The 26461-nt window shown below is 40.2% G+C and overlaps 1 protein-coding gene across 2 annotated transcripts in view; it reads right to left on the bottom strand.

Moving 5' to 3' along the window:
• SH3GL3 (SH3 domain containing GRB2 like 3, endophilin A3) overlaps window positions 1–26461 on the bottom strand; it is a 53432-nt gene that overhangs the window by 5766 nt on the left and 21205 nt on the right. The window contains exons 1-8 of one of the 2 annotated variants that reach the window (XM_035554585.2): window positions 13605–13689; window positions 11283–11351; window positions 10022–10094; window positions 8362–8505; window positions 7137–7270; window positions 5564–5722; window positions 2407–2510; window positions 1028–1155 (exon numbers count right to left, since the gene is read on the bottom strand). In XM_035554585.2, the coding sequence (XP_035410478.1) occupies window positions 1028–1155; window positions 2407–2510; window positions 5564–5722; window positions 7137–7270; window positions 8362–8505; window positions 10022–10094; window positions 11283–11351; window positions 13605–13607 (814 nt within the window). In that variant the 5' untranslated portion in view covers window positions 13608–13689. Of the gene's footprint in view, window positions 1–1027; window positions 1156–2406; window positions 2511–5563; window positions 5723–7136; window positions 7271–8361; window positions 8506–10021; window positions 10095–11282; window positions 11352–13604; window positions 13690–26461 lie in introns of those variants that run through there. The other variant, XM_035554584.2, reaches the window with a different exon arrangement.

Here is a 26461-nt window from a genome sequence, read left to right as displayed (position 1 = left end):
TTTCACCTTTAGTTCTCTTCTTTCTCTCCCAATAACCTTTAAAAAGAAGAAAGACTAGAAGGAAGAGGAAACCGGAGAGTTACAAACAAGAAAAAAAGAAAAAAGAAAAAGTCTTCAGAAAAAGATCCTAGATCTCATGCCAAATAGAGAAGGAAACTTTAGGCTCACTGCCTCCTCTCTATTTTCCTTACAAATAATGTTTATGGAAAAAAACTGGCTTTTTCATGCTCTTTTCTTTGCATATGATTGTATTTTGTGTTTTGTTATTCGTCTCTCATCACTCTCTGTAGGCACAAAGGAGATAAGGAAAAAAAGTATTCATGAGATAAAGAAAAGTATGAGATGAGAAAAAATTATTTCAGTGAGTAGTAACCTTAATAATTATTACCATTCCCACAACTTTCAAGGGCTTTCATCAGTTGTTCTTTTTGTGTGTGTATGTGGAATCGGGATCTAACCACAAGAAGGGATCCTACTCCCACAGTAACGGGTACCTGAAAACTTCAGTTCAAAAATGCACTCACTTTGGCATGTATTTTAGGGGAATGAAAGGCCATTAAAGTAAAATATATTAATAAAAAATAAAATTAGTAAGGCTGGGAGTAATCTTTCTGAATTTTATGTGGTTAACAGTCAAGATCCTGTGCTGATCCTTTATGGTCTAGTAGACTGTGGAGAGAAATTAGCATCTGGAGATGTTCCATACAGTGATGTAACACACCCACCTTAGGCATCTGTCTTTTCAAGACATGAACTGCTTTCTGCAACTGACTCTCCCTCTCTCTCCTCCCACCCTCAGTGGCAATACAGAGAACCTAAAAGACCAAGGAGAATGCCACACCTAAATTTCAGATGGTGAAAGATTGCTGAGAGGAAACCTGCTTCACAATTCCATTTCCAAATCTGGGAGACAAATGGGAGGCAAATACATGGATACCGATGCCTCATGAATCCATCATTCTCACAGTACAAGCAATAATCTGGTAAAACACCCACCAACACATTAATTCTGTGGCCACAGGCTTACCTGATGATTTTATGGAAGAGCTATATGCAATCCCATTGTGCTGCTGATTATCACCAATTTCCAGGGTTGCAGTTATTACAGGCTTTGGCTTAAATTCGCGTTTGGGCCGACTAGATGCTACATTTATTCTAGAACATAGAGAAGAATGGCAAAAGATTTACTTGAAGGAACAAATACTTATGAAGTTTCCATCTAGAGTCTGTGCTTTTGCATTTGAAAAGTGGAAAAAAAACACTCCTGTTGTGTGTTGTTTTTTTTTGGTTGTTTTTTTTGTTGTTGTTGTTGTTTGTTTGTTTGCTTTTTTATTATTTATTTATTTGGGGGGGGGGGTTCATATGTATTATTCGCTTAAAACTGCTCAATTCTAATGCAATATTTGAATTCCAGCAAGTCCTTATTTAATGCTGTGGTCCTGCTGACAGAGGCATAAAGCTTAACAGCCTAAGTCTGAGAAGTGCTGAGCATCCACAGCTGCCACTGAGTTCAGCAGAAGTTCCAGGAATGAGCTATCTGGAAAGCTCTACTGTACATGACATATGCAGAAACCCAGCCAGGACAGAGGCCAAGGGACTGCATCTCAAACAGTGCTTTTTTTATTAGAAAAAATGGGAAACAGCCATTTGGTCAGCAAAACTGTCTTAGTACCTCTTCCTGTATGCACGTGTGGCCCAGCTGAGAGCCTCATCTCACTGGCCCTCTGGCTTTTGGAGCAGGGTACACAGGCACAGCTGCTCCTGTGTGATACTCACAGCCACCACTTCAACCCAAATAAAAAGCCCCACAGAGTTATACAGATTCTGTGACTGTAATGTTAGGCTACGCTACAGTGGTCCACAAATCATTTAGGTCTCCTGTTTTCTGTTTGTTCTCAGGGTGACTTACACCAAATTAATGACAGCAGCATTTTTTTCTATTAGTATGACACAAAGTATTTGGGCCTTTCACAAGTACATTCACCACAGTCGTATTCCTAGCCAGCTGGCAATTCCCTTACTTTGCTGCAGAGTTTTGTTATACCCCATAATCTCAGTGAAAACATGCCAACTTCTCAGCAGTCTCCCAAATACAGTTCAGAAAGTATGCAAGTTTAAGTAAACCTACAAACAAATGGAGGCTGTCCTGATTAACCTCCGCAGATGTGAGCGAGGGATTCTGCACACACTCAAAGCTTTCTGGGCAGATCTTGCGGTACATTAAAGGCTCACAGTGCAGCAAGAAGTTGCCAGGTGGCAACGGTTTAAAGCAATGAACTCCAGTAAAGCACACCGAGTGCGCATCTGTGAGGTGGTGCTACAAGATCTGTTGCTTCAGCGACGTTTCACATTCATGAACCTGAGCAGCAAAAGAGGTTCAACATTTTCTCATGGGTTCAGCCTTACCGGTTTTGCAGCTTGCTCTGCAGATCCTCCAAAATTTCTGTGGATTGTTTATGGTAATCTAGCGCTGCTTCTACAAACACAGCCAACTGGCTAACTTGTTCTACCTGAAATATAGAGAGGAAAATAGTTTTAAGGAGCCTGCAGTACATTCAGCTGAAAGATAAACAAACACTTCATTCAAAACAGACCTGGTATCTCAAAAGACAATGATACCTTGTGGGACTATTGAAAAAGAGCATATGTGATTCTATCAAAGAAATTGCCAGTTGGAACCTGAACAAAACTGAGGTGTAACTTCTAGTTCACTAACTCAGGGCTGGGTCCTTGAGTCATTTCCTTTCACAATGTGCAAATCCCTTTTGCTTTCAACTTCCAAGCCAGCTGTCTGTCAACACCCAAGCCTGAAATGGTTAGAGGACATGACCCCTTAGCAGGTGAAAGTGGGGCTTTTCTAATCAGTGATGTTAGGAGAAATTACGCTGTGACAACTCTTGTGACTCAGCCCCATTAGTGTTTATTAGTGATGTTTACAAACTGCAGTTCTGAAATTGTCTGGAGTTACCTCACTAGATGGCAGCATTTTATAAACCAATAAATGAAACATGATTTACCTACTATTACCCAAACCTATTTGGATTGAAGAAGTATCAGCCAATCATTCAAAAATATGAATATTGGAGAAAAGGGAGGATGTGAAAGAGAAAAAAAAAACTTTTTTTTTAATTCACAAGGTAACAAATAATCTCATTCCCGTTACCGTAACACAAACAGAAAAATTCAATCTGTACTGTGATCTCTGATGGAACATTACCAAATATTTATTTATCCTCTCCCTTTAAGACCACATTAAGAAGACAGAACCCAAGAAGTCTGACATGTTCCCATTCCACCGTGTCTTCAGACATTGGATCACAAGAAGGTGTCTAAGTAAACTTTCTGCAAATGTTTTACGGACCCATGGTAATTTTATGCTATACTTCGTCTGCTTCTACTCAGTTAAAAAGATTATTAGAAATTCTTCTGGGATTCCAAGAGAGCCAAACATTGTCACATAGCATACAGAAATGAAATGCACAGAACCAAATTAACAGCTGATACAATTCCATCAAAGTCAAGAGAGAGTAATGTAAACCAGCTGAGGATAACGCACAATGTGCCTGGGGTTTGGATGGAGTGGTCAAAGAAAATGGATAGACAAGGAATGTCCAGACAAGACGAGTAAAAGCCAGGAAGAATATGGAACTGGGGATTAGGAGAAGAAAGCGAGAGAGACTGGGAAGGAGCCAGGGAGACTTGAGGGACTAAAAGCCACTTAGCTAGAGGAGCCTGAGACTGGCTGAGTGGGAAAGGCAGGAAGATGGATCTGATAAGAAGTGCATAGAAAAGTGTCTGTGTGGGAGGTCTGGAACTAGCTTTGCATAAAAAAAAAAAAAAAGAAAAAGAGAAAGAGATGTGGATCAGGACTGAGTCTGGGTGAGGCACCTGGCAAGATGGCTGGGGACCAGAGCACTGAGAAAAGAGATTGCAGGGCAAGAAGGTCAAGAAAGGGAGACATTTGGGGAATTGGGAAGGACAGGAAGGAAGTGACTACAATTACTATCCGTGCAAATCCAGTGAGAAAGACTGGGCTTAGACAAGAAGGCTGTAATGAGAAGTTTGAGGACAGGAGAGAAATTGGGTCAGCATGGCAAATGGAAAGGAAAGAGCACAGTTTTCTTTAAACAGAAACAATAGAAAGAGGGTATGGAAAAAGACATCAAAGGGCCATCCACTTCACTACCCTCCCAAAGGCAGAATCAGTTTTACTAGTCAGTCGTTCCTGATCTTGTGGCTCAGGTAAATCACTGTATTTCATACACTGTTTCATCTTTGCTTTGGTGCTTTGGCTAATGATAAATGTCTGAAACATTTCTCAGCTGCTTATGCAAAGAAGAACTATCAAATGCATACACCGCAGCTGGCCAATTGGTAGAGCCTACCGTGGAACAGCATGCTGAAATTGTTGATAGAAGATGTTAAATTTTTGCAGCCTTAATATAGCTTGTGCTGGTATAACAGCAAGGGGTGATGAACTTATGCACTGCTGTAATGAATGTGTGCCGCACACAAGCAGTTTAGGAGCTACTGGCTAGTTTATAGCTGGCCATTACACCGGTAGTCAGAGACAGAAGTTGTCTGCAGGTAAATGGTCCCACTTAACAGCTCCTCCTTTCTGCAGTTTGCTCCCAGAAGACAGCACATTTCTTGCTTTTTAAGCATGGTTTCTGTGATACCATATCTACAGAAGAGAAAGCTTTGGAATAGGCCCTGTCTTCCTATTTCTGTTTGAACTTGACTGGGGCTAATATGGTCTAGCGGAGAAATCTCTGTAAAATCAAGTAATTTCTTTTGTCTTTCATATTCCAGACAAAAACAAACAGACAAAAAACCTGACACGTACTCGTAAGAAACTAATATTGTGTGTCCTACTTACAGATAGCAAAATGGCCTCTAAAACACTCTTCCATCTCTCTTTTCATATAATTCCATGACTATATGGGAGAGCACATCCCGCTATTCTGCTGTATAAGCGCTGAAGAGAGGATTATCGCAAATCACCACAGTTGCTAATTTTTTAGACATAATTTCACGGTGGACTTCGACTCTGCCAATGTCCAAGTACTTGAGCATAACCCACATAAACTCCATTCAGTAATATTTACAGCCAAGCTATAGTTGTAATTTTTAGAGCCAAAATTATCCAGATCCTTCAAGTCAGCAGCAAGGTTTTGTGTGTTAAGTGAGCTGCTCCTGCAAATTAGCACTGGGTACACCTCTCTTGCTCGTGCTTTAAGCAGCTGGTCTGTGACTGGCTTCTCCTTTCCCCTGATCTCCCTGTATTCTGCTCTCAGACAGTTCATTGCTCATAGATAATAAAGCTACTTGAGACATCTGTGTCAACCTTGTCTGAGCAATTGTATCTCCAGAAGACCTTGCTGAATTCTTGAGTACTCCCACGCACTGCTGTGCATAACGTTCCTCTCTGAGACGAGGAAAAAGGTACATTCTCTGCCTTCAGTCCTTGTCTCCTATGAAGGATGGGTCAAGCTTTATCCAATCCCACACACATTTCCCACCTGGATATACTGCAGCAAACAAAAATGCAGGACAGACTTACATCATTTTCTAAGAAATTGAACATGCTTCTTTCAGCTAGTTCCTTTGACTCTTCAAATTTTTCTACTGCTTGTTTAACTTCTTCATCTGGTATCTTTCCAAGACGTTTCTTTTTATAATCATAATCCAAACGACGACCTTCTAGTTTCTTCAAATGATGCTAAATAAGACAGAACATTTAGGAGGAGGTCCAAATGGGACAGGCCCATACAAACACATAGTGATTTAAGGAAGTTTCAGTTGGATCCAATTACAGGGATATGAAGAATCAAAAGAAATGCCAGGCTCAGAGATTATCCAGTCCATCCCTTTGATCTAAGGCAGCATCAGGTACGTCTGGGACTGCATACGTGAATGAAATTTTAAGTTGTGTAGACTTTAAATAAACAGTCATCTGGTAGGACCTGGGGAACTGGCTACCTTGATTTGGTAATCTTAGGCACCCAGGTCATGGGATGGAGTTTATTAAATGTGCAACACCTAACATTGGATCCCGCTTCTAATTTAGAAAATCCAAATGTGCCCCCCATGTTCTATACTTAAATGAATTTTACCTCTTGAATTATACACAATATGACAGCTAACAGTAAGAGTTATTTTCCCTTCTCATTCCATTAGCAGTATTCCAACAAATCTTATGTTCTTGCTTTCTTTATTAGGTGTCAACCTGACACTTCTATCTGACATCACTATACAAGCTTTTCTGTTGCCAAAAATCATGGGATTGACAGACTAACAGAATGGACTCAAAGTGACAGTACAAAATGCTCATTAAAGCTAACATCAAACTATTTCTTTTTATCAGTCCAGAAGAATGACAACTGAAAACGGTTATGTATCATAGGAGACAGCTATAGACATCAAGGCATTATTACTAGCTTTTTGCTCTGCTTTCCACATACACGTAAACAAATAAAACAACTTTCTTTTCTGCATTTCATCAGGGAATTAACTTGCTTATTACCTGAGTCTATTGGAATCAGACTCAGACAGAGACTGCCTAGCTTTCTTTTGAATTGTCATTTTGTAAACAAAAGCACGGAAGAAAACTAACTTTAAATGTTAAAAATATGTTCCTCAGCATCCTATATTTTTCCCAAAGAGGAATATGGCACTCAATATTTTAAGGCACTTTTGAGATCACTCTGTGATTGCCCTGAATAGCCTTCTTCAACAATCAAATTCAGCCTCTATAATAAACAGCCTTAGGCTGACAGAGAGAGGTGGCAAGACAGGATAATCAGTCACAGTAAATCGCAGCTCACTCACATGTTCAGAACAACTAATAAAAAATGTTGGTTAAAATAAAAGAGCAGAAAAATACAGAATACAATTTTCTTTGCTGTCCTTGCACCGAATGTACAGGCAATATGGCAAACTGAGCAAGTTAGACAATGGAGAGAAATAGCCAGACATTGTTTTTAACCAGATTTCATCACTATTTTGCTAGAGACACAAGCTTAAATGCAGTGAAGTTTATTTGCCTTTTTGCTTCCACAAAAAAAACACTCAGAGAACTAGGGTTTAATTGACTTTGATTACTGATAAATGAAGCTTTACCCTGGAAAACTTACCCCGATCTCTTTTAAATCTTTGTCCTGCAATAACTGTAGAGGATCGATGAAATTTTGTTTGACATTAATATCAAGTGAGTCCTTCACTTCTGCCATTTGCTTCATGCTTTCACCAGCATCCAGTAGTGCAAGTCCTACGGTAAAGAACATGCTACTTATATCTCAATATATGTAAAACAAAAAATGTGTTTTATGATACAGTTCTTTCAAGTATCTTTGTATCTGCTGTAGGATGTTGAAAAGTAAAAAAATAATGTAAACTATGCACTTGATTTTCTCCTACAGAAAATTAGAACTGGAATATTTTGCTCTATAGTATATTCTGCAGGATCAACATCTTCCCCTATGCAGCACCTCCTTGGGTTTTTTGAGTCCTAAGTTCCTATGCCTACACAGCTCTTACTACTTAGAGAAGGGCCTTTGTGTGTGGAACTGCAGACCTTAACAACAGGGCATAAAGAAGTCAGCCAGCTCTGAATCTGGCTTCTGCACACTGTCGTAGCCCAAGCCAGAGTCCTGTAGCCCTAGTCTGTGTTCTTTCCCAAATATGGAACTCTCCTTTCCTCATGTACATTTCTTGTAGTTTCCCTCTCAATCCCAGCTGTATCAAAAAACACCCACTGAGTAGCTCTGTGACAGTGCTTCAAGTTTGTTCCAGTCAAGCCTACACATTGTGCATGCTCTGCAAGCAATGCCTCTGTCAAGATTTTGGCTGTGAAGTTTCAGCATATTTTCAGAGGAAATAGGTAATATTTGATTTACCAAAGAATTGTAGCATGGCCAAGCTGGAGTGGATCTTCACAAAAACAAGAAAATGCATATTTGAGCATTGCTCAAGCATTGCTCCAAAGCACAAAGACACCAAAAGCACCCACAGTTCCTCCAACCCCCAAGATTTTTTTCCATTAATTTAACTCTTGAATATAGGGTAACCATTTTTATTTAAAGGTTAAAAAAATGCATTGCATCAAAGGATCGCTCTAAATGATTTACCTTTGACAAGTTAGAAACTAAAATGTTTAGAGACAGCAATAGTAACAACCTACCTGCAACAGAGGCAGACAAATATGTAGAAGCAACGTGTATTATTATATCAATCATCCCCTAATCACTATACTTAGCTTTCCCTCTTACCTGGATCAGCTATTTACATAGTTTTTCACTGAGTAATATTCTGCGAAGAGCTTTATACTGAAATATTCTCGAAGGAGGTACACAAACTCACCAAACATAGAATCATCGCCAAGCTCTCTGCCATACCGTATCATGCAGTCTCCTAGGAGTCCTTCTGTCTGAGGGTAGCCTGTGGTTTTAACTTGTCCCCTGATCTTTGACATAGTGTTAAGCATTCCCAGCTTGGCCCTGTATGCTAATAAGAACATGAACAAAAAACAGACAAAACATTTTTTAAATTAATATATTTAAAGCAATAAATTATTTAACAACAACCTCATGAAGCAAGTCACTAAGTTAGTCTATAGACCCATAAGCTTTTTGTTGTCAGTACTGCATAGTCAATGTTGAAGTAAGATTACATACAGCAGTATGGGTCACATGAAACTGTTTTATTCAAAGCTGAGTGGGCATCATCTCTCCAGGCAGTTATATAGTGGGAGTGCTTATCGCCTTCTGCTGATATTCACCAATATTCACATTCCCTTGGCTATTTTTCTTTGTGGATTCCTCTATTAAAAGCACTGCAGAAAGCAAACACGAAATGGATACAAGAACAGACGAAGCCATTTTAATGCTCTTGTTTGTGAGAGCTTTACAGAACTTTTTCCCCTGCTTTTTTCTTGCTTCCACTATTCAAGACAGTAAGAATTTATTTTGCAGAAAGGCTGGGTACATAAAAATTAATAATTTATTGTTAGCCTGCACATATCATGACAAAACCATGCAATTATTCTTGGAATGTTTTTCTAACCTACTCCTTACGATTAGCTCTCAACAACTTCTTCAACACAGTGATAGCCATGGGTAGGGTATTCCTAAGGAATGTGGACCATGGTGACTAGCTGCATCTTGAACACCCTAGCTGGGCCTTGGTAAAGGGTTGAATACTACCATCCTTTTGTGGACACAACCCATTAAATATTTCTTCTGTAGACATTAACAACCTATTAAACTTATCCAGGGATGTGCGTCTCATAAGGCACCCAGAACGGACAGCTATCTCTGAAGTCATTGGTGTAGCTACTAAATGTAAATTCAGTCAGACAGTTGTCAAAAAAATGAAGGTCCTTCCAACAGCTGGTTTGAACAGTCCATCAAGCTCTTAACAGCTAATCTTTGTGACCAACTGTAAACATAAACACGCACCCTTTCTTGTTTCTTAAACTTTGAGAAACCTCTATTAACTGACTACCCAAAATCCACTGAGACCTTCCAGTGTCCAGAAAAAGCAAAGCTTCACTCAGATTCTAGGTAGGCAAGTGACAGCCCTCTTCTCCATGGCTTCATAACCACCAGTACCCCGATGGCAGCAGTGCATGAGTTAAATTCAAGGGCCTTTTATATCTCTGCTAAAAAAAATGCTGGCATTCTCTTTACTTTAGGGATCCATATCCCACTCCAGGAAATCCAGCATAAATAACACAGGTGCTGTATTGCTGTCCCAGGCCATCCAAGACACATCATGCATGCACAACCTGTACGCGCCCAGTAAGACCAACATCGTGTGTTGTGAGTTGCATTGCAGATCAGACTTGCTGCACATAAACTTTACAGTTCCATTTTACAGTACAGTTCATTGTACACACCGCTGAGGGTCTCCAGACATCCAGAAACCTCACAATAATGACCTAATTAAACCACCTAGGATGAATTTCTGAGTAACAAGATAATGTTTAGCAAAATCTGACACCTACTTTTCTCTACCCTACCTGGATTTGGCTGAAGATACTCTGTGGATTTTGACAGCAGCTCTGCTACAGCTTTATTAGTAACATCAATTTTCTGAAAAAGAAAAGTAACCAAAAGTTAGCAAAAAGCAAGCCTGTTACTAGAAAGTTTATATTTTGATTAGATATACTATTCTAGTTGATTGTGAAAATTTATTTAAAATAAAGCAAATGTGGTAGATTAAAATAAACAGTCATGCCATGGTTGTGACAAGATTGTACCAAAATTAATTTGCAGTTAGCACACGGAGAAAAATTTTGTATCAAAATGTGGGGACCTACTTATCTCTCAAGCTCATAAGTCTCAAATGCTGCTTATGCATTCTAGGCTACACTTTTCCTGGCAACCCAATGATTGTTACTATGACTGCTTTTCTCCACAGTTGAAAAAGATTTAAAATTTCCTAGCTCACAGTCTTGGGGTCAGGGCCATTTAAAGCAGTGGTTTGCACTGTCTTCCCATTTAATAGTTTCTAAAATGCTATAAAATCACATTTCTGTGTTGTTTCTTTTTTTCTACCTCTGGGTCTGCATATTACTTTTCCTCTTATAATGCAGAGAAAGGAAATAATTGTTCTGAAGCCAAAGAAACTGAAACCTAGAAGCCTGTTTAGACCATAAATCCTAAATATGCACGTTGGAAAAAAAAAAAACAAAAAAACAACTCACACAAGATTTTTTCTTCAATCTGCCAACAATAAAAACTGTGACCTAGGTCCTCTATGTACATTTAAAATATATAGAAAAGACAATGGTGATAAAAAGCACTTAAAAGCTCAAAAAGGAGAAAGTGACATTAACGCAGTTTGATTTGAAACACCCACCATGAATAAGTCAATAACAAACATCTCCATTTCCACAACAATTCATATTAATTCCTGACTAACAAATATAATTCTGAATTAAAAGAATTTTTTCTCTCTCGCTAACTTCTCACATAGACAGAGGAAAAAGAAAAGTATCTCTTGGTGCTTTGCACCAGTCTTGGAGGAGCTTCCCTTCACTGTCAAGAGGTGTCCGTGGAACCAGCTTCCTCTGTTCAGACAGCCTTTCTGCATGTCTCTTCTCCCTTGGCTGAGCTGACAAGAATCAAGGATAAATTTGCACTTATTCTTACATATTTAAGTTTTGAATTAAGTATTTCCCCCATGTAAATCTATAATACCATTCTAGCATCTGAAATGTGAAAGACTTTTGGTTTTGCAATAGCTTAGTGTTGAAAAACATACGTTGCTTTCCTTACCCTTTCCATCTCTTGAAATTCTTCATCTAATTTTGTTCCTTCAGCTCCACTTATTTTTTCACTGAACAACTGTAAAAGACAAATTTCATAATGATAAAAAAATGCATCATTATTTTTAGAGAACAAATATCTCTGAGAGTCACAAGAATTCACCCCAGATTAGAAAATATACAACTGTGCAGGAGAAGAGTAACCTTCCTCTTGGAAATGAAACGCTTATTTCAATAGAAACAGAGATGTGAATTTACAACAGAAGTCACTGAAGTGACTTCTCATGCTTTAACAGTTTGTACGCTAAAGGCACAACCAACACTGCATATTTCAAGCAGAGTGACCAGAGTCTGTCTGCTGGCAAATCCAGAGTAACGCTTTCAGGGATATTTCTCCAGCTCTGTACATCTGAGTGCCTTCTGGTCCTTCATGCCATTAAGCCCACAGATACAACTCCCATCCGTGCTGATGGCAATTACACGCCGTGCAGATCTGTGGAAGGAACCGACTCGGGAAAGATGCTGCACTGTGACCACCTGCGTGACCGAGCATCTTTATGACACTGAAAACAAAAATGCCACACATTCTTCAGAAACTCTGAGCAATGGTTTGAAATCAAGGATTTCAGTAAACCTTCTTAAGACAGCTATAACGTTATCCACCTTTTGCATAAAAACTCCAGGCCATCAGACCTGAGTTTGGTCCTTACTAAATCATGGCTAGGCATAAACAGTCTAGCAGCTCTCAGCTGGCTGCTTCTTGCAACGTACGGCACCTGCACTGCAACAGAATGAAAAAACAGGCAGATCCTTACCCAGCGTGACACAGCCTTCCAAAGCATTACGCCACTATGAGACAGGTCATTTAACACACATTAAACAAACATCAAAAAAATTCCTGTTTTTGTAGGAATTATCCTAGTAGACATTTCTCTGCTTTAATGGACTCTTAGCACTGAATCCGTAACAGCATGATGTGAAACCCAGGCCTGGCTCATTGACTGCTGGCATTCCCCAAACCTGTCCCCAGTAAAGTGTTTTGTTCATCCTCAGCACCTTCTAAAAGAGAATTTATTTCCCTGAATTAAAAGGGCCTCGGAGACTTGCATAATCTGAAAATGGGTCATGGCTCTTTGCAGCGCAATGCTTCCCTCTTCTCAGCCGCAGCCTGCACGGCACAGGTGTGCAGGGAGCGCGCTGCCTCGCCAAAAAGCAGCAACGAGCTGATGAAGCAGGGCTGGGAGCTCAGCGACAGCTGACCTTGCACCAGTATCACTGGTGCCGCACAGCCAAAGGAATATCCCTGCTTAAGGGAAAAGGTGAGTTCAAAGAGCCGTGCTACTAGTTACTTCTATTGGCTTTACAGTAAGACTCACAACTTTTGTGCTTGGTATGCCAAGCAGCCTACAGACTTCACAAGATTATCTCTTTTCCAGAGCACTGATAGAACAGGCACAAAAGCAGATCAGAGATGAGGCAGCCCAGGCACCAGGGAGCTGTGGCAGTCAGCACCTTCCCACCATCAGATGTCACCGCAGAGGAGCGACCCGAGGCCACGAGCGGAGGGGGACACGGCCCGCACCTCCGCAGGTATGTCTGAGGAGTCCTTGGGCAGGGATGGAGAAAGGAGCTGTTACGGAAAGAAGCTTTTACAGAATGTGAAAAGCTGCCTATCAGAAACCGTGCAACTTCTTTATGCCGGCAGTTTGTCTCTTTTCTGTGTAATGGTAATTCCTGAAACAATCAGTGCTATTTTCCACAGCCTCACACAGGTTTTCCTTCTGCAGAAGGCACTGAACAGATCCATGGCTTCCTGAGCCCTCGCACGGCGATCCCTTTCAGAAGGCTGAGTGCAGCGTGGGAATTATCTTTCTTAGGCTGAAGTTGTAAAATCCACATTCAGCATCTACCCATGACTGTCTCATTACAAATAATCCATTTATGTGTTGGCAGAGGATAAATGCAGTGAGGTAACGTGATTGCTCGACTGTGAAAGCATAATTAATAATAAATTATTGCACCAAATGGCTATAACAATGAAATGTCCCACCCCTGGAGAGAATGGAGCTGGACATTTCAACAAGAAGCGGGGTGGACAGGTAGAAAGTTCACTCACTAATGATAATGCCAGAGATTTTAAAGAAAAAAAGAAGAAAAAAAAGAGAGAAGAAGAAGAAAACCACCCAACAACTCCGCTGACTCATTGGAAGATTGACAAAGTCTTAAGAATGCAGTTTCTCATCTGCTACATTGCAAGGTGATATGTTCTCAATAAAAGCCTTAAGGCATTCTCCATTTATCCACTGGCATCCCTTAGCTCTCCCTGGCTTACCATTGGCTATACATGGTCACGCACACCTCCCTGGATTAGCAGTCCAAAACTTAGGCTTGCTGTGTTGTTGCTGTTTTTGCCAGGAGTGCAGGGGCTGATCCAAGGCATTTCCACTCGGCTGGCAGGGCTGTGCTCCCCTCCCAGCGTGCAGACATGCCAGCACCAGGCTGCAGCCTGCTCACCCTCCCTGCACATGCATCAGCTCAAATACTGCCATTCACCTTTAGTTTTGGTTTCTCTTCTGCAGTGTTGCAAAACTCCTCGCTGTGTTTTAAACAGGTAACATTTGGTGCTGCTCAGCAAGGGAGAAACTGTCTGCAGCAGCCCTGAGTCACTCCTTGCATGGGGACCACTGGGCTTGCGGAAGTAGCAGGGAGTGAGGAAAGCATCAGGGTTGGATCCAAGGTCACGGGACAACGGAGGTTTCCATGCACCAGCTCTCAGAGAGCGAGAGACATTCTGTATCTACAGTTTGTGGAGAGTAATGGAAAAATTGAATTATCAGCTTGGATGATGGGACGGAGCGCACTCCCAGAGCCTGTGGAAGACATCAGCCTGGTGTCTACGTTCAGCTTAGAAGAGGTTAGAACCTGGAGGGCTTTTCCAACTCACCCAACTGATTCTAAATCTGCATTTACAGTCTGTAGGAATGCAACTACACAGAGCCAGCCATGGGATGGGATCTGCAGACATGGTTTCATACATACACCAAAAGCTACCTAAATAATGCACAACAAAATCAAGGAGCAAAAGAAAATCAAGGAGCAGAAGAAAAATGTTTGTTCACACACAAACATCAATGACCCTGCAGTTTCTAACCCAAGCAGACACTTTCAGTGAAAATTAATCTGAGCTCCAGTTTCCTTCTAAAAGGAGAATGAGTACCTCAGTGCTCACAGAGATACGGTAGACTGATTCCTTACAGTCCATAAACTGTTCTGAGCTTCTGACAGTAAAAATTGGTATAAAATTCTAATGGTTATCATTAAATTTTACCATGACAGCTTATTTCATATTGGTATAACCAGGACCTGCTTTACTATTCTCACGTTTAGAAACACAACAGCTTTTATTCTGATCACAGTGAATTTAGGAGTTATAAAACCAGTACTGCCACTCTTCCAATTAAAAGTCACAGGACACCAAATTAATCATTGCAAATGGATGCATAAAGGAGACAACTGCTGAGTTTTAATTCTCTATCTGCTGAGCATCATTTACATGCATTATATCAAGCGGCAAAATGCTTTGAACTTAAATAGAAGCCTGCCCAGCTACAGGGCCGTGTAATTACGAGGCAGCGTCTATCGGTGTTTGTGAGTCAGCTAATCAAAGGCGAAACTGCTGCCGTCACACAGAGCCTGTACTCCGTGGGAGCCTGGAATTGTTTGCACGGGAAGAATGCTGATCTTCATCTCCAAACTAGGCAGCCAGGTGCCATGGTGCTGAATCTTTCATTACACAGGGACAGAGCCCAAACACTGGGCCTCTGAAACATCCAGATCACACCACGGGGCCACCACGCCCTCACTGCTCCAGTGCTAGGCCCGAAGCTAAAGCCATTCAGCAGAGCTAATTGGGGTTCCTCCAGATCACTATTTATGCCCAGGAACAGCTCCCCACCTGCAAAACGATCAAGTTTTCTTCCTCTCAGGTGTCTGTGCAACTCCCTCCATCACATTTGACTTGTTAAGAGTCAGTGAGGTTGGAGTAAAACAAAGCTACCCTAAAGCACAAACACAAAACGAGTTTCAAATCTCCCGTTTTACTACCACCTCTCCTTTGCAGTTACGTGCAATAACTGCCGTGCCACAGTTCGTTACAGACCTTGCACGCTCAGTACAGCGGAAGAGAAAACCTTTTTGCGTAAAGAAACACCACAGTTTGTACACAAATGCTCTTGGTTGCAGCTTCTTGCTAGATCCTGCTGTTGTTTGTAATAATGGAAACTGAAATAGGATGGGATCACTGTGGAACTTTCTAGGAAGACATATCTGGGGAAAAAAAAAAAAAGTTTTTGAAAGAAACCACTTCAGCTATAGTGATTTCTATTTAAGCTCTGTATATCCAACTATTGTTCAACATGCAAACTGCAATTTTGTTACACAGTCTTAAAAACCTGCAAATATTTATCTTCCGAGGAATTTATATTCCAAGAAATTCTCTGAAAAAAACATTTTTTCCATAAACATAATATCCAGATTTTGTTCTCACACCTGTTCTTTGTTACTTTAATTTCTTTACGGTAATTTAATTTTCTTTTGATTTGTTCTCTTGTAACGAAGCAAGAGCAGAGCACACAAACTATCTGCAGTTTAAACTAAAGTCTACGCCTCAAGAAAACTCTGAACTAAAAAGGCCTCAAGCCTCCATATATTTTTTCAGTACTTTTATCTGAAGTATGTTAAGATTTATACCTCTTATTGCACAGGAATGGTGTACTTCTCTGCTCTCAGATGGGTTGTGAAAACCAGCTTCAGAAGAACGCTGTCTTTTTCCAGTGCTTTGTATACCACATCCACTAAATGTGAATTGCAATTCTTTTTCATATTTCACTAAGGAGGGTTACTGAGCACCAGAAACTGCCAAAAATATCCCAGACCAACAGAGAGCTGATAAAAATCTCAAAACAATTACCCTATTTTTTATATATCCACTGGGTATTTTGTAACACAAGTTAATACGGTTCTTGCTGGCCAATACCTGCGCACGTGCTCTGACCTTCTTTTTCACTTGCTTTGCCTTTCTTTTGCAACAGATGTTTGAACCATCACAGGTTTTTTGTTCTTGAGCTCTGTGTTTCAACAGTAGCTGAGTAAGTCCTTAATTAGCCAGCAAAACTCCCTTGTACATAACTGGCCAAGAAGTCATCAAATGCTATTTAATGACTGAATGAAAGATATCTTGTGCTGTTAAAGACTGAGAGCTTTTATCGACCCTTCACCACGTAACAGCATTTATTTTGTTCTGAACGCGTATCTGTTGAAATTATCTGTTGAAACTTTAATGGCATGGAAAATTCCTTCATTTGTCACAAATATGCACGCTACTGAACCCAGGAGGCTAAACCTAGATTTTAAGGGGAGAAAAAAATATTTTAACTAAAAAGCCCAAAGCTATGAAAATATTCCTTCTAAAAACAGAAAGAAGCAATCAATTGGGAAAACTAATAGATTCATCCCAAAGTTAATATGTAGGAAGCCAGGAAATAATGTAACTACCCTGCTCCAGTTCCCACAGAAACTTATCGCTGGGCCAAGCTGCACAAATACATTAAGGCATATCTTCAAGTACCGCGCTCAGTGCAAAACACTGCATTCCAGCATGGTTAATGCATAATAGCTACACTTCTCTTAATAAAGCATTAAACCTTTCGGTTATTGCCCTGCAGCCACGTAATCGTTTGGTGTTAAGTCCTTATGCACAGACGTAATGCAATGTGACAATACTAATGGCTTTCTGAGGAATTATTATTTTTTTAATTACATGCCTGTCATAAGCAATGGGAAGAAAAAGATGGCTGGCAAGGTGTCTTCTGGCTGAAGCAGTGCTTCCTTGCAGTGTCCAGCCTCCTGAGGGGAGAGAGACTTTTATTTTATTTTTTTGTCCTTTTCCAGAATGCTCTTTCAGATTAGAGAGGCAAGGTGCTGGCCTGTCTTCCAGGCCCAAGGGGTTGGTTGGCTACTTGACTTGTACTCAGGGCTACAGGGGTGGTATAAAATCTCCCTGAATTCATCAATGCTTGCACATGGATGTTTAAGGAATTGAGGCTAACAGCTTATGTGCAATTATAAAACGTCCTATTCTATTTTAGAATTTATATGGGACATTAACACTGATTAAAAATTATAATCACGTTGCGGATACAAAGATTAAAAGAGCATTATGATGGTACCTACTGCAGAGTACGTTGTTATATGAATGCAGGGGGAAGGCAGAAAAAGTGTTACATACAGCTGGATGTTTCTCTTGCAGCTCCCTGCCCTTCACAAAGAGCTGAACCAGAACTTCAGAAGATCACATCCACAGCCACAGGAATTCATGTTCTAGCGTTTCACCAAAGATCTCTACTCCCAGATATTTCAAATAGAAATATAAATTCATCAGCTATAGTACGTGCCTATACTTCAAAGAGAGCCCACGACTGTGCTCACAGTGTTGAATAAAGGAAGGGCATGTCTTACATCCAAGCCTCCCTTAGGGATTTGTGATGGATCCACTAGCAAATCCCATCTCAGCAGCAAACAAGAATCACAGTACCCAATAGAGCTCTGTTTGGTTGGTTTTTGTTTGTTTGTTTTAAATATGAGGGATTTAAAATGTAGACAGCATTGTGCTACATTTGAGGCCCAATAAGATGCATTTCTTTAAAATGTTTCTTAAATATTCCCTAATTTTAAAAAACTTAATACAACTTATAAAAATGAAACGTAAGGCCTGAGCTCCATTTCATTTTCAAAGCACAGTCTTTTGTAGGAAATTCCATTCTGTACTAAAAACAAACAAACAAAAACTTCAAACCCAAAGCAAATAAACAAAACAAAACCCCACCACCCAGGCCCTCTATAAGGACACCAAAAATCTCAAGGGCCTGTTTCCCAAGCAAAACATACCATCTCGTAGAGATCTCTGAATCACACACACAAAGTTAAATAAATGAGCAAAAGTACTGGCAATGTTTTTTGTATACATGAGGAACATTCTTATCGCCACTAATATTTATGAACCGCTGATTTCATTATTTGTAACTTCTCACACAAACAGGTCCAGGAAGGTCACAATAGATTATTTTTACAAAGGCAGATGAACTGAGGTATAAAAGAATGAGATGAATAAAGAGGACAAGAGGAGAAATATGTTTGCAATATGACTCGCTGGGGAAGCAGGGACCTGAGGGTGTCCCCATGTGCAGCCTTCCTTCATGGTGATGCTCTGGTGCAACATGAAGTCAGCTGCAAGCATTTTCCTGTTTAGAGGCTGCCTGTACAGACAATTACTATTAAGCCTACACTCTAAGAGGGAGCCAATCTTTCACAGCAGAGCATGACCCAAAGCGTCGAGAAAGCCCAGCCGGGGGATAAGCTGAGACCGCTGCCAGTATCAACAGGAATGGATCCAGCCCATCAAAACCCCGTAAGCTCCATAAAGACAAAACGACCCGCTCCCATCACAGAGAGAGGCCTGCAGCCACCCAGGTGAATCAGTGGCGAGCCACCGCACCTGAGCTGCAACAGCACAGCTCTGGCAGAGGTGCAGAAGTGGCAGCACAGTTTTACTTTGAAAGGAAGCTCAAATTGTGCGAGCCATGCATTCTGGGGTCAAGAAAGCCCTTGCAAGCACTGGTTCCTGCAGAAACATTTGAGCAATGACATGAAGCTACATGCACCTCACAAAGATAATCTAAGATATCTATCTCTTCCAGCAACTCACCAGCTGCTCGGTGCAAGGTTCTGCTATAAAACTAACGGTGCTAGGGACTCGTAACCACGCAAGTAAGAATTCCCACTGATTTCAATTCTTCTACATGCAGTTCTTCTACCCCACTTACTGGGATCTCTCCTAATTTAAATCAATTCACGTGAGTAAAGCTTGCTGAAGACACCTAGGTACATGTCCAAATGTATTTAATCAAAATAAGACTTTTGCTTTGGCAACCACACTGAAGAAGGTGTGAATGAGGTTACTGGTTGATGAGTGCTGCCTTTTCTTCAGGAAGGACATACACGATGAAAAAAAAAAGATGAAAAAAGAATGTGAAGAGTGCAATTAGATGAACAAGCCCTAAGATTTTGCATAGTCAAAACAAAAGATTCTGCCAGCTGGGAGTATCATTACAACAGAGATTTTTCAAAAGAGAAGGGCACGCTGCTCTGGCAAAGCTGAGGTGAGATGAAGTGGCTGGAATTAAACAATTAAGTCAGCTGCAATAACAGGACAGTGTGTCAGTTGTGGTCCTGCACTTTATGAAAGCCACCAGTAACCTCCAATGAAGTATTATATACTATACTATAGTATATATATATATATATATACACACTATATATATACACATACATATATATACACACACACACTATACTACAGCTATACTTAGAACTTCCCCATGTGATTCATCTTCCTAATATGTTTCTTATATGTAAGGGTATGTAAGGTTTTTTTTGTTTGTTTCTTTGTTGTTTGCCAGAATTCAGGGAACAGCAGACATTACACTATAGCTCTAATGCTCCTTAGAGTTGTTGCACAGAAAGCTAGACACAAAAAGTCCATGCCAGAAGGAGAGCTTTAAGTAGGGTCAGGAATGCTGAACACTTGCTGTTATTTGGTCAACACTTAAAATCCCGTACCCAGCTGATGCAATGAGTACACAATCAGGCAGCCATTTAAATTAACCTTATTAACAAAATCCTGCCAAAGTATGGGTAAATACAGACTGTGTAGTCTAGACTTCCACAAGCAAGTCTGTACATTGAGAAGGGTGCTGCCTCTCCCTCTAAGAAAGCATGCTCTTTTAAATGCCTCTCATTTGAGCTCTTAAAATATTTCTGAATGTTTTATCCTCGCTATGTAGCTGACAGTCTGACTCTTGCTGTGGCATTTCAGAAGTCTTGAGGTTCTCGTTAAAAGAGCCTTGTACAGATGATAGCGCTTGCTCATCGTTTTGGATTGCAGACTTCCAGCTCCTAGCAGGAACTACTTGTTTGCCACTGCTACAGGTTTTGATGCTACAGGAAAAATGAGAAGCAAACTGGTACTGGTTCAACCACACATTCAAGCTCCTACGATGCCAGGAATTTAGGGGTAAAACTGGAAGCTTAAGTACTTGATTGAATTTGAGGTAAACTGATGCTTTGGCCACACAGTAAGTGGTAATTCTGCAGTTAGGATGCCAGTCCCAGATCTCCATTGCCCTGAAGAAAGCTGTCTGACATAAAATATGCTGTACATAGTTCCAAATAGGCAAAGAAATTAAAAGTTACATTTACAGGATACAAATTGTGACTCGTCAATTACTGCACTGTCACTAAACTTTATTAAAAGAATGCAATTTCAGCCTTCGTTGGTGAACAAAATTAAACCATCTGAGTACACAATTTGTGCAAGGACGATCCTACCACTATTGTAGACTGTGTTAGACAAGTGAAATGAGGAGTGTTTTCATCTGTTTTCTATGTTCAAACTGACCACATTTCCTGCTTTGGATCTCAAATTTTGAGTGTTAATCCTCCTAAAATCTGAAAAAGAATGTCAGCTTCCTGCTGACCTATGCAACCATGGACTGTTCTAGTCCCTAAATAATGTTAATATTACAAAAGAGGAAAATTCCGTAAAAAAAAAAAAAAAGTTTTTTGGCCTAAATATGCAAGCAGTTGAGTAGCAGAAAGTTGAACAAAGTTGAACACATTTTGCTGAAGACTGTGTGAAACATTTATGACCCAAATTAGGAATTGAATAAACTCTGTGCTGTCCAACTAAACACCTTCATTCCAAAGCAAAACTTAAAAAATATTACATAAAAGCTCCTTGAAATCGTATGCAAAGCAAGGAACTTCCAAAGTTCAAAGCCTCCATGAGGATTGTAAACCATTACATACAGTTACACTGGGGCAACATCTGAAAATAATACATCAGTAACCAAAATGTTAAATACTGATTATGCAAGTTAATAGTGGAGCTGCTCTCCTGTGCTGACAGGGAGATTAATGGACTATTAGCAAAACTATGAGGGAAATATTTTACAAAATATTCCCTAGTTCAGTCACTTCTACACTTATTTTGTCTCCGTGAGTTTTAGCTTTTTTTTTTTTTAATATATAAATCTGCCAGAGCTCAGCAACAAAACCACGCTAAGCTGGATTTTGCAAAATTGATGTCTTAACAATAAATATGACACCTAACAACATCATGCAATTAAACCTGCTGATAGGTGTCAAAGAATACCCTTTTCAGTGCAAGTCAGAAGGTACAAGGATTAACAAGTTTCCCCTTCTCCTCACAAACACAAACAAGGGAAGGAAAACAAGAACAGAACAAAAAAGATAGGAAAAAGACACAACCAGAAGAGTATTCGTGAACTAGCTCAGTAGCTCATCAGACTGGGATGGAATGCTGCTTTCTATCAAATTAAATGTGCTTTTGCTTCAAAAGAATAGAATTGATCAGAAGCTTTCACACACACACAAAACCCAAGAAATATTAGGGACCTGGATACTTTTGAAAACCCCGGCAAGTGCTTATCTAAATCTCTTGGCATGTGAATACTTAGAAGTCCGTCTCATGAGACTCATCAGAGAAGCACACATGACTCAAAACACTGCCAAAATATGAGCTTTGTTTAATTTCAGATTCAAGCCATAAACAGCTGACAGTGGCTAAAGTAACTACTACTATATTATTATTATTACTTAATGCCTACTTTTCAAGCAATATTTTGTTCTTGTGTTTCTCCTTGTACAGCACAGCAAAGACCTCCCTTTATGTTCATAAATCATGGTTGCACAGGTGACAAATATTTTTTAAAAAATAAAAATAAAATATCTCTGCAACCACAGTGTAGAAGAGTCAGCAGTAATAAAGGACAAATACAATTGAATGCTGTGTCTAAGGATGTACAGACCGGTAAGGACTTCTGTGTATTGTCTACAATTATCACATAGGAAACACTTCGGAAATTACCAACGCTTAAACTAATGCTTGGCTGCAGCATTACCTGTGCACACCTGGACATGACACTCACAAACTATCACGTACACAAAAAGAACCACAGCACTGTGGCCTAAAACATTTCAAATGGCTTTAAGAATTCTGACAGTCAGCAAATACATTTCCATGAAAGTAAGCTGTGTGTTTAAAAATTACAGAAAGCTGAATACTCGGAAGAAAGACGACTTGCACAAAAGCGCTCCGATCAATGGCTCCTGGCTCATAAGCGCTCTGCCAGCTCAAATGAACAGACACGCTTTTGCAAAGAAGCACTCTGTGCTTTATAAAGCAATGGCAATCCTACCGACACAAGAGGCACATGTAAGAATATTAAATTACAAGAGACATTACATTTTCTATAGCATTTTCTTCTGCAATGGATTCAGTAATTTCTTCTGGGAGTCTCCCGTCCCTCCTCCTTTTGTTACCTCTCAAATCCCAGTCATCTGTGCTAGGAAAATTAGCTCAAGCTGGCACTTCTCTTACCTGCATCACTACTGCCAGAGTTAGCAAAAATAAAGCTTTACAGGAAGCTCTGTCAGAAATTACTACCTTTGAAGGGGTTTAACATTTAGTGCTTCAAAGTCAATTCATTTGAAAGCCTATTTAAAATATTAGCACTTTACATTTCATCTGTGAACCTGTAAGAATTTTGATTTAAGTCAGGTTTGCTGCAAATTCTCCTTTCAGCCTGAGGATCCCAACCTTTGGCAAGAGGAGGCTGATAGCTGTACCAATCCTTCTCTGACACCCAGCACAGTTCTGATACTGGAAAAGAGGCTCAGGAACGAAACATGTCCCTGGCAGAAGGGATGCAGCAATTCAGTATATTCCCTAGGCATCCTCCACCAGCTGGGATCCCACAGAGTCCTAGAGACAATTAAAAGCTTGCTGAAGCTCTCAGTGCAGACCAAAGTATAAACACTGCTTGCCTTCTGGGGAAAAATGGAGCAAAACTGATGCTTCTCCGTACCATCAAGGTTAAACCAATGCCACAAGTTCAAATTCTGGGACCAAGGTCTGGTCTTTGTTAAGAATATCATCATCTTCATGGAACTGTGAAAAAATAAGAGAAAAGTTTGGCTCTGCTCAAAAACTGAAACTAGAAGCAGGGAAGGGGAGAGCAAGAAAATCACTTTACCACTGACAACTATTGTATTACAAGCAGGTCTGTGCCAGGGGCAGTCAGCCCTATTAAGGTACTAAAGTCCTGCGTCAGGTTTTCCTGGCAGCCCTATTTGCATGCTTTCCTCACATTACAGTACATAATTGTAGAGCTGTCACTTTCCCCCATCTCTCGAGTATTTCTTTTAAGCCTTGTAGATTTTCTCTCTCTCAGAAATATTAAGCAAGACAAGCATCCTGAGAAATGTTTTCTCCTCATGCTGTAATCACTGGTAGCTCTGCATGTCTTTCCTTCTCCCCATCACCTTCTAAGTGAGGAGAATTCAAGTCCCCTTCCCATATTTTTGGTAAATTCTTTGTACATTTCAGGGCTAATAATAAAACTGCCTGCCCCTTAAGTTCATCAGCTTGCCTTCTGATTTAGTCTCTTCTCCCTACTACTGTTTTTCCATTTAGTCTGTCCTCTTAGTTGCCTCACCTCTCTTTATGACTTATCTCTCTTTGCCATATGTTCCTTTGAGTTTCCTTTATTTTCTTATGGCACACATTTCTCTCCATCGATGGTGTATGTAAGGCTCTGCTCAAAACCTGAAGAAATCACACACACACACAGTGGAAAGAAAAAAAAAAAGGCAGCAGCAACTGAGCTGGCAGCCTCCAACTGCCAGCAAATACCTCAGAATTCCTCACAAGGAGAGAAAAGAGGGGTGATTTCTTCTATTTTCTTCCATCAATTTTTCCTATTAATTTTCTGCCATGAATAGCTACTAAAATAGGTGGTTTCATGAAACAGATTCCAGGCTGTTGTGGGTTTACGTTTACATCCAGCCAGAAAGTTCCTTTTCCACTGATGCTAACGTGCCCCTCACGCACAACACACCGACGCTGCTGAGCCACAGACAGCTCACAAGAAGAAAAGATTTTTTCTTACAGTGAAGTCAGTAGGACAGGGACAGAATGAAGAAGCAATGGTGTGAAATACAAAGGCTGCCTGGTCACAGCAAGGCTTGTGGTGCTATTACCATCTATTTATTGTCTCCATCCTATATGGTACAAAAATAAAACGACCAGCACAGCTGATACTTGAGCAATGCTACGGCCAAACCTCCCGTCACGGCACTCAGCAGCGTGCCCTGCTGCACGGCCTGAGGGTCCAGCTGCCAGGGCAAAGCAGTTCTCCAGGGGGCGAGTCTGGCTGTGAAGTAAAGCACTTCACTCCAGCTTCAGACCAAGACACAAACCAAGCTTAAAATAAACAACGCCGGTTTCCCCCCTTGTAGACAAGTGGGGAAAGCCTACTTACGGCCCTTGCTTATGTTTTTTGTGTGGTTTTTATTTCTCATTAACCTTCCAAAAACAACTAGAGGCTAGAGACACTACAGCAAGATTTGTTTTTTCTTTTTTCTAATTGGTTCCGTGTCATTTTGGGATGCACATATATTCACAATGAACTGAAACCAAATCAAGCATTGCCCAGCTACCATAAGCAAAGTTGGTCAACTACTGTTCCTAAATTTCTTTTAAAGTTAATTTTTCTGTGTCTTCATCCTACACAGTGTATTGCTACTGCAAATACAGCAACACCATTCCCTATGACTGCACACGGGTCACAGTCAGTAACACTAATGACAGTGACACAGGAAATGCAGGAAGGTAAGCACTTTGCTTCTCGTTGCACTGATGTTATTATACAGTTTCTAATATTTTCCAATTGTATCTTGTTTGGGACAGCAGACTGCCTGATGTTCATTCCTTCTTTAGAGATATGTTCAAGGCCTGTCAGAGAAATGCCTTTGGCCCTTTTGAAACATCGCACATTCTACAGCAACGTCCGTGCCATATAAAATATTGTTCCTGGTACAATTTCCTTGACATACTTGCTGTAACTGGAGATGAGCTGAACTCTTCAAAGCCTATTATTACAGGCCATATGCATACTGGTTTGTATTTTCACATGCATACGCATGGGAATGAAAAATAGGTCTTGGACAGAATATTACTACATTCCCTTAGTTGACTAGCTGGTGAAAATGGTAATTTAGCTACTATCCCAACTAATCCTGCAGGGGAAGGCATTGATTCTGTTTAGAAGAACAGGAACAACTAAAGGAAAATTCATTATTTAAATGATTTCATATGGCTTTATTTTTCCTATCATTAAAGAGATTTAAAAGTCCGTAAGGAGTAGACAAGGAGTCTTTTCTTCCTCAGTGTGTTTACCCTCTGCACTTGATAGTACCTTCAAGTAGTGCAAGTATTTTCCTATTATGATGAAGCAAATTTTCCATTGCTTTCCTGAATATAAACAGACAGGTTTTGTTTTTAACAACAATGAATTTACATAAGTCAGCAAAGGAATTCAGGGAACCTGTACTACATAAATATTAAAAAGCTGTTTAAAAAAAATCTATGTATACTGACACAAACTAAACTCATTTAGAGCATACCTCATGGCAAGCAAGGCTATTCTTAATGCCAGCTAAGCCTGTTCAAGTTAGTCCACTCAGGTTTAAACAGTAGAGGAGATAAACTAACTCGGCTTTTATGTCTAAGCTCTCTCCCACCTTAATATTCGATACAGACTCATAAAGCCTTGGAAATCTGATGTAAGGACACACATTTTTGGCAGTGTAGATGTAAATCTATGTCTATTAGGCAGGTTAGCACTAGATACTCATTTGACAGTCTGTAAACCATGTATTTACCTAAATCACTAGTTTCCTAACGTAAGATTTACAGTCATACAGTGAGAGCCTGCTGTGCATCTAACACAGACATCTTATGAATAAGACCTCCAGGAATTGTTCCAGATGCACTAGCGTCCCTTCTGGCCTTGTCATCAGTATATATTGATCCTATGAAACAGTTCGTAATTAAGTCACTCAAAGAGAAAACTTGCCAGAAAAAAGCTCTAATCATGTTAGTTCTGATTAAGCCCAACTCAGAGGACCAAAGAACTGCCTAGTTGTTCCTGTTTGTTGCACAAGTGTCAAGACAAAGTATTCCTACAGCTATGAGCAGTGGCTTGATAA

Source organism: Cygnus atratus, chromosome 11 (assembly GCF_013377495.2).
Source record: "Cygnus atratus isolate AKBS03 ecotype Queensland, Australia chromosome 11, CAtr_DNAZoo_HiC_assembly, whole genome shotgun sequence".
In the NCBI taxonomy this organism is placed as follows: Eukaryota; Metazoa; Chordata; class Aves; order Anseriformes; family Anatidae; genus Cygnus; species Cygnus atratus.
The sequence above is the reverse complement of the archived record's forward strand: the minus strand, read 5'-3'. Positions and strand labels throughout refer to the sequence as shown.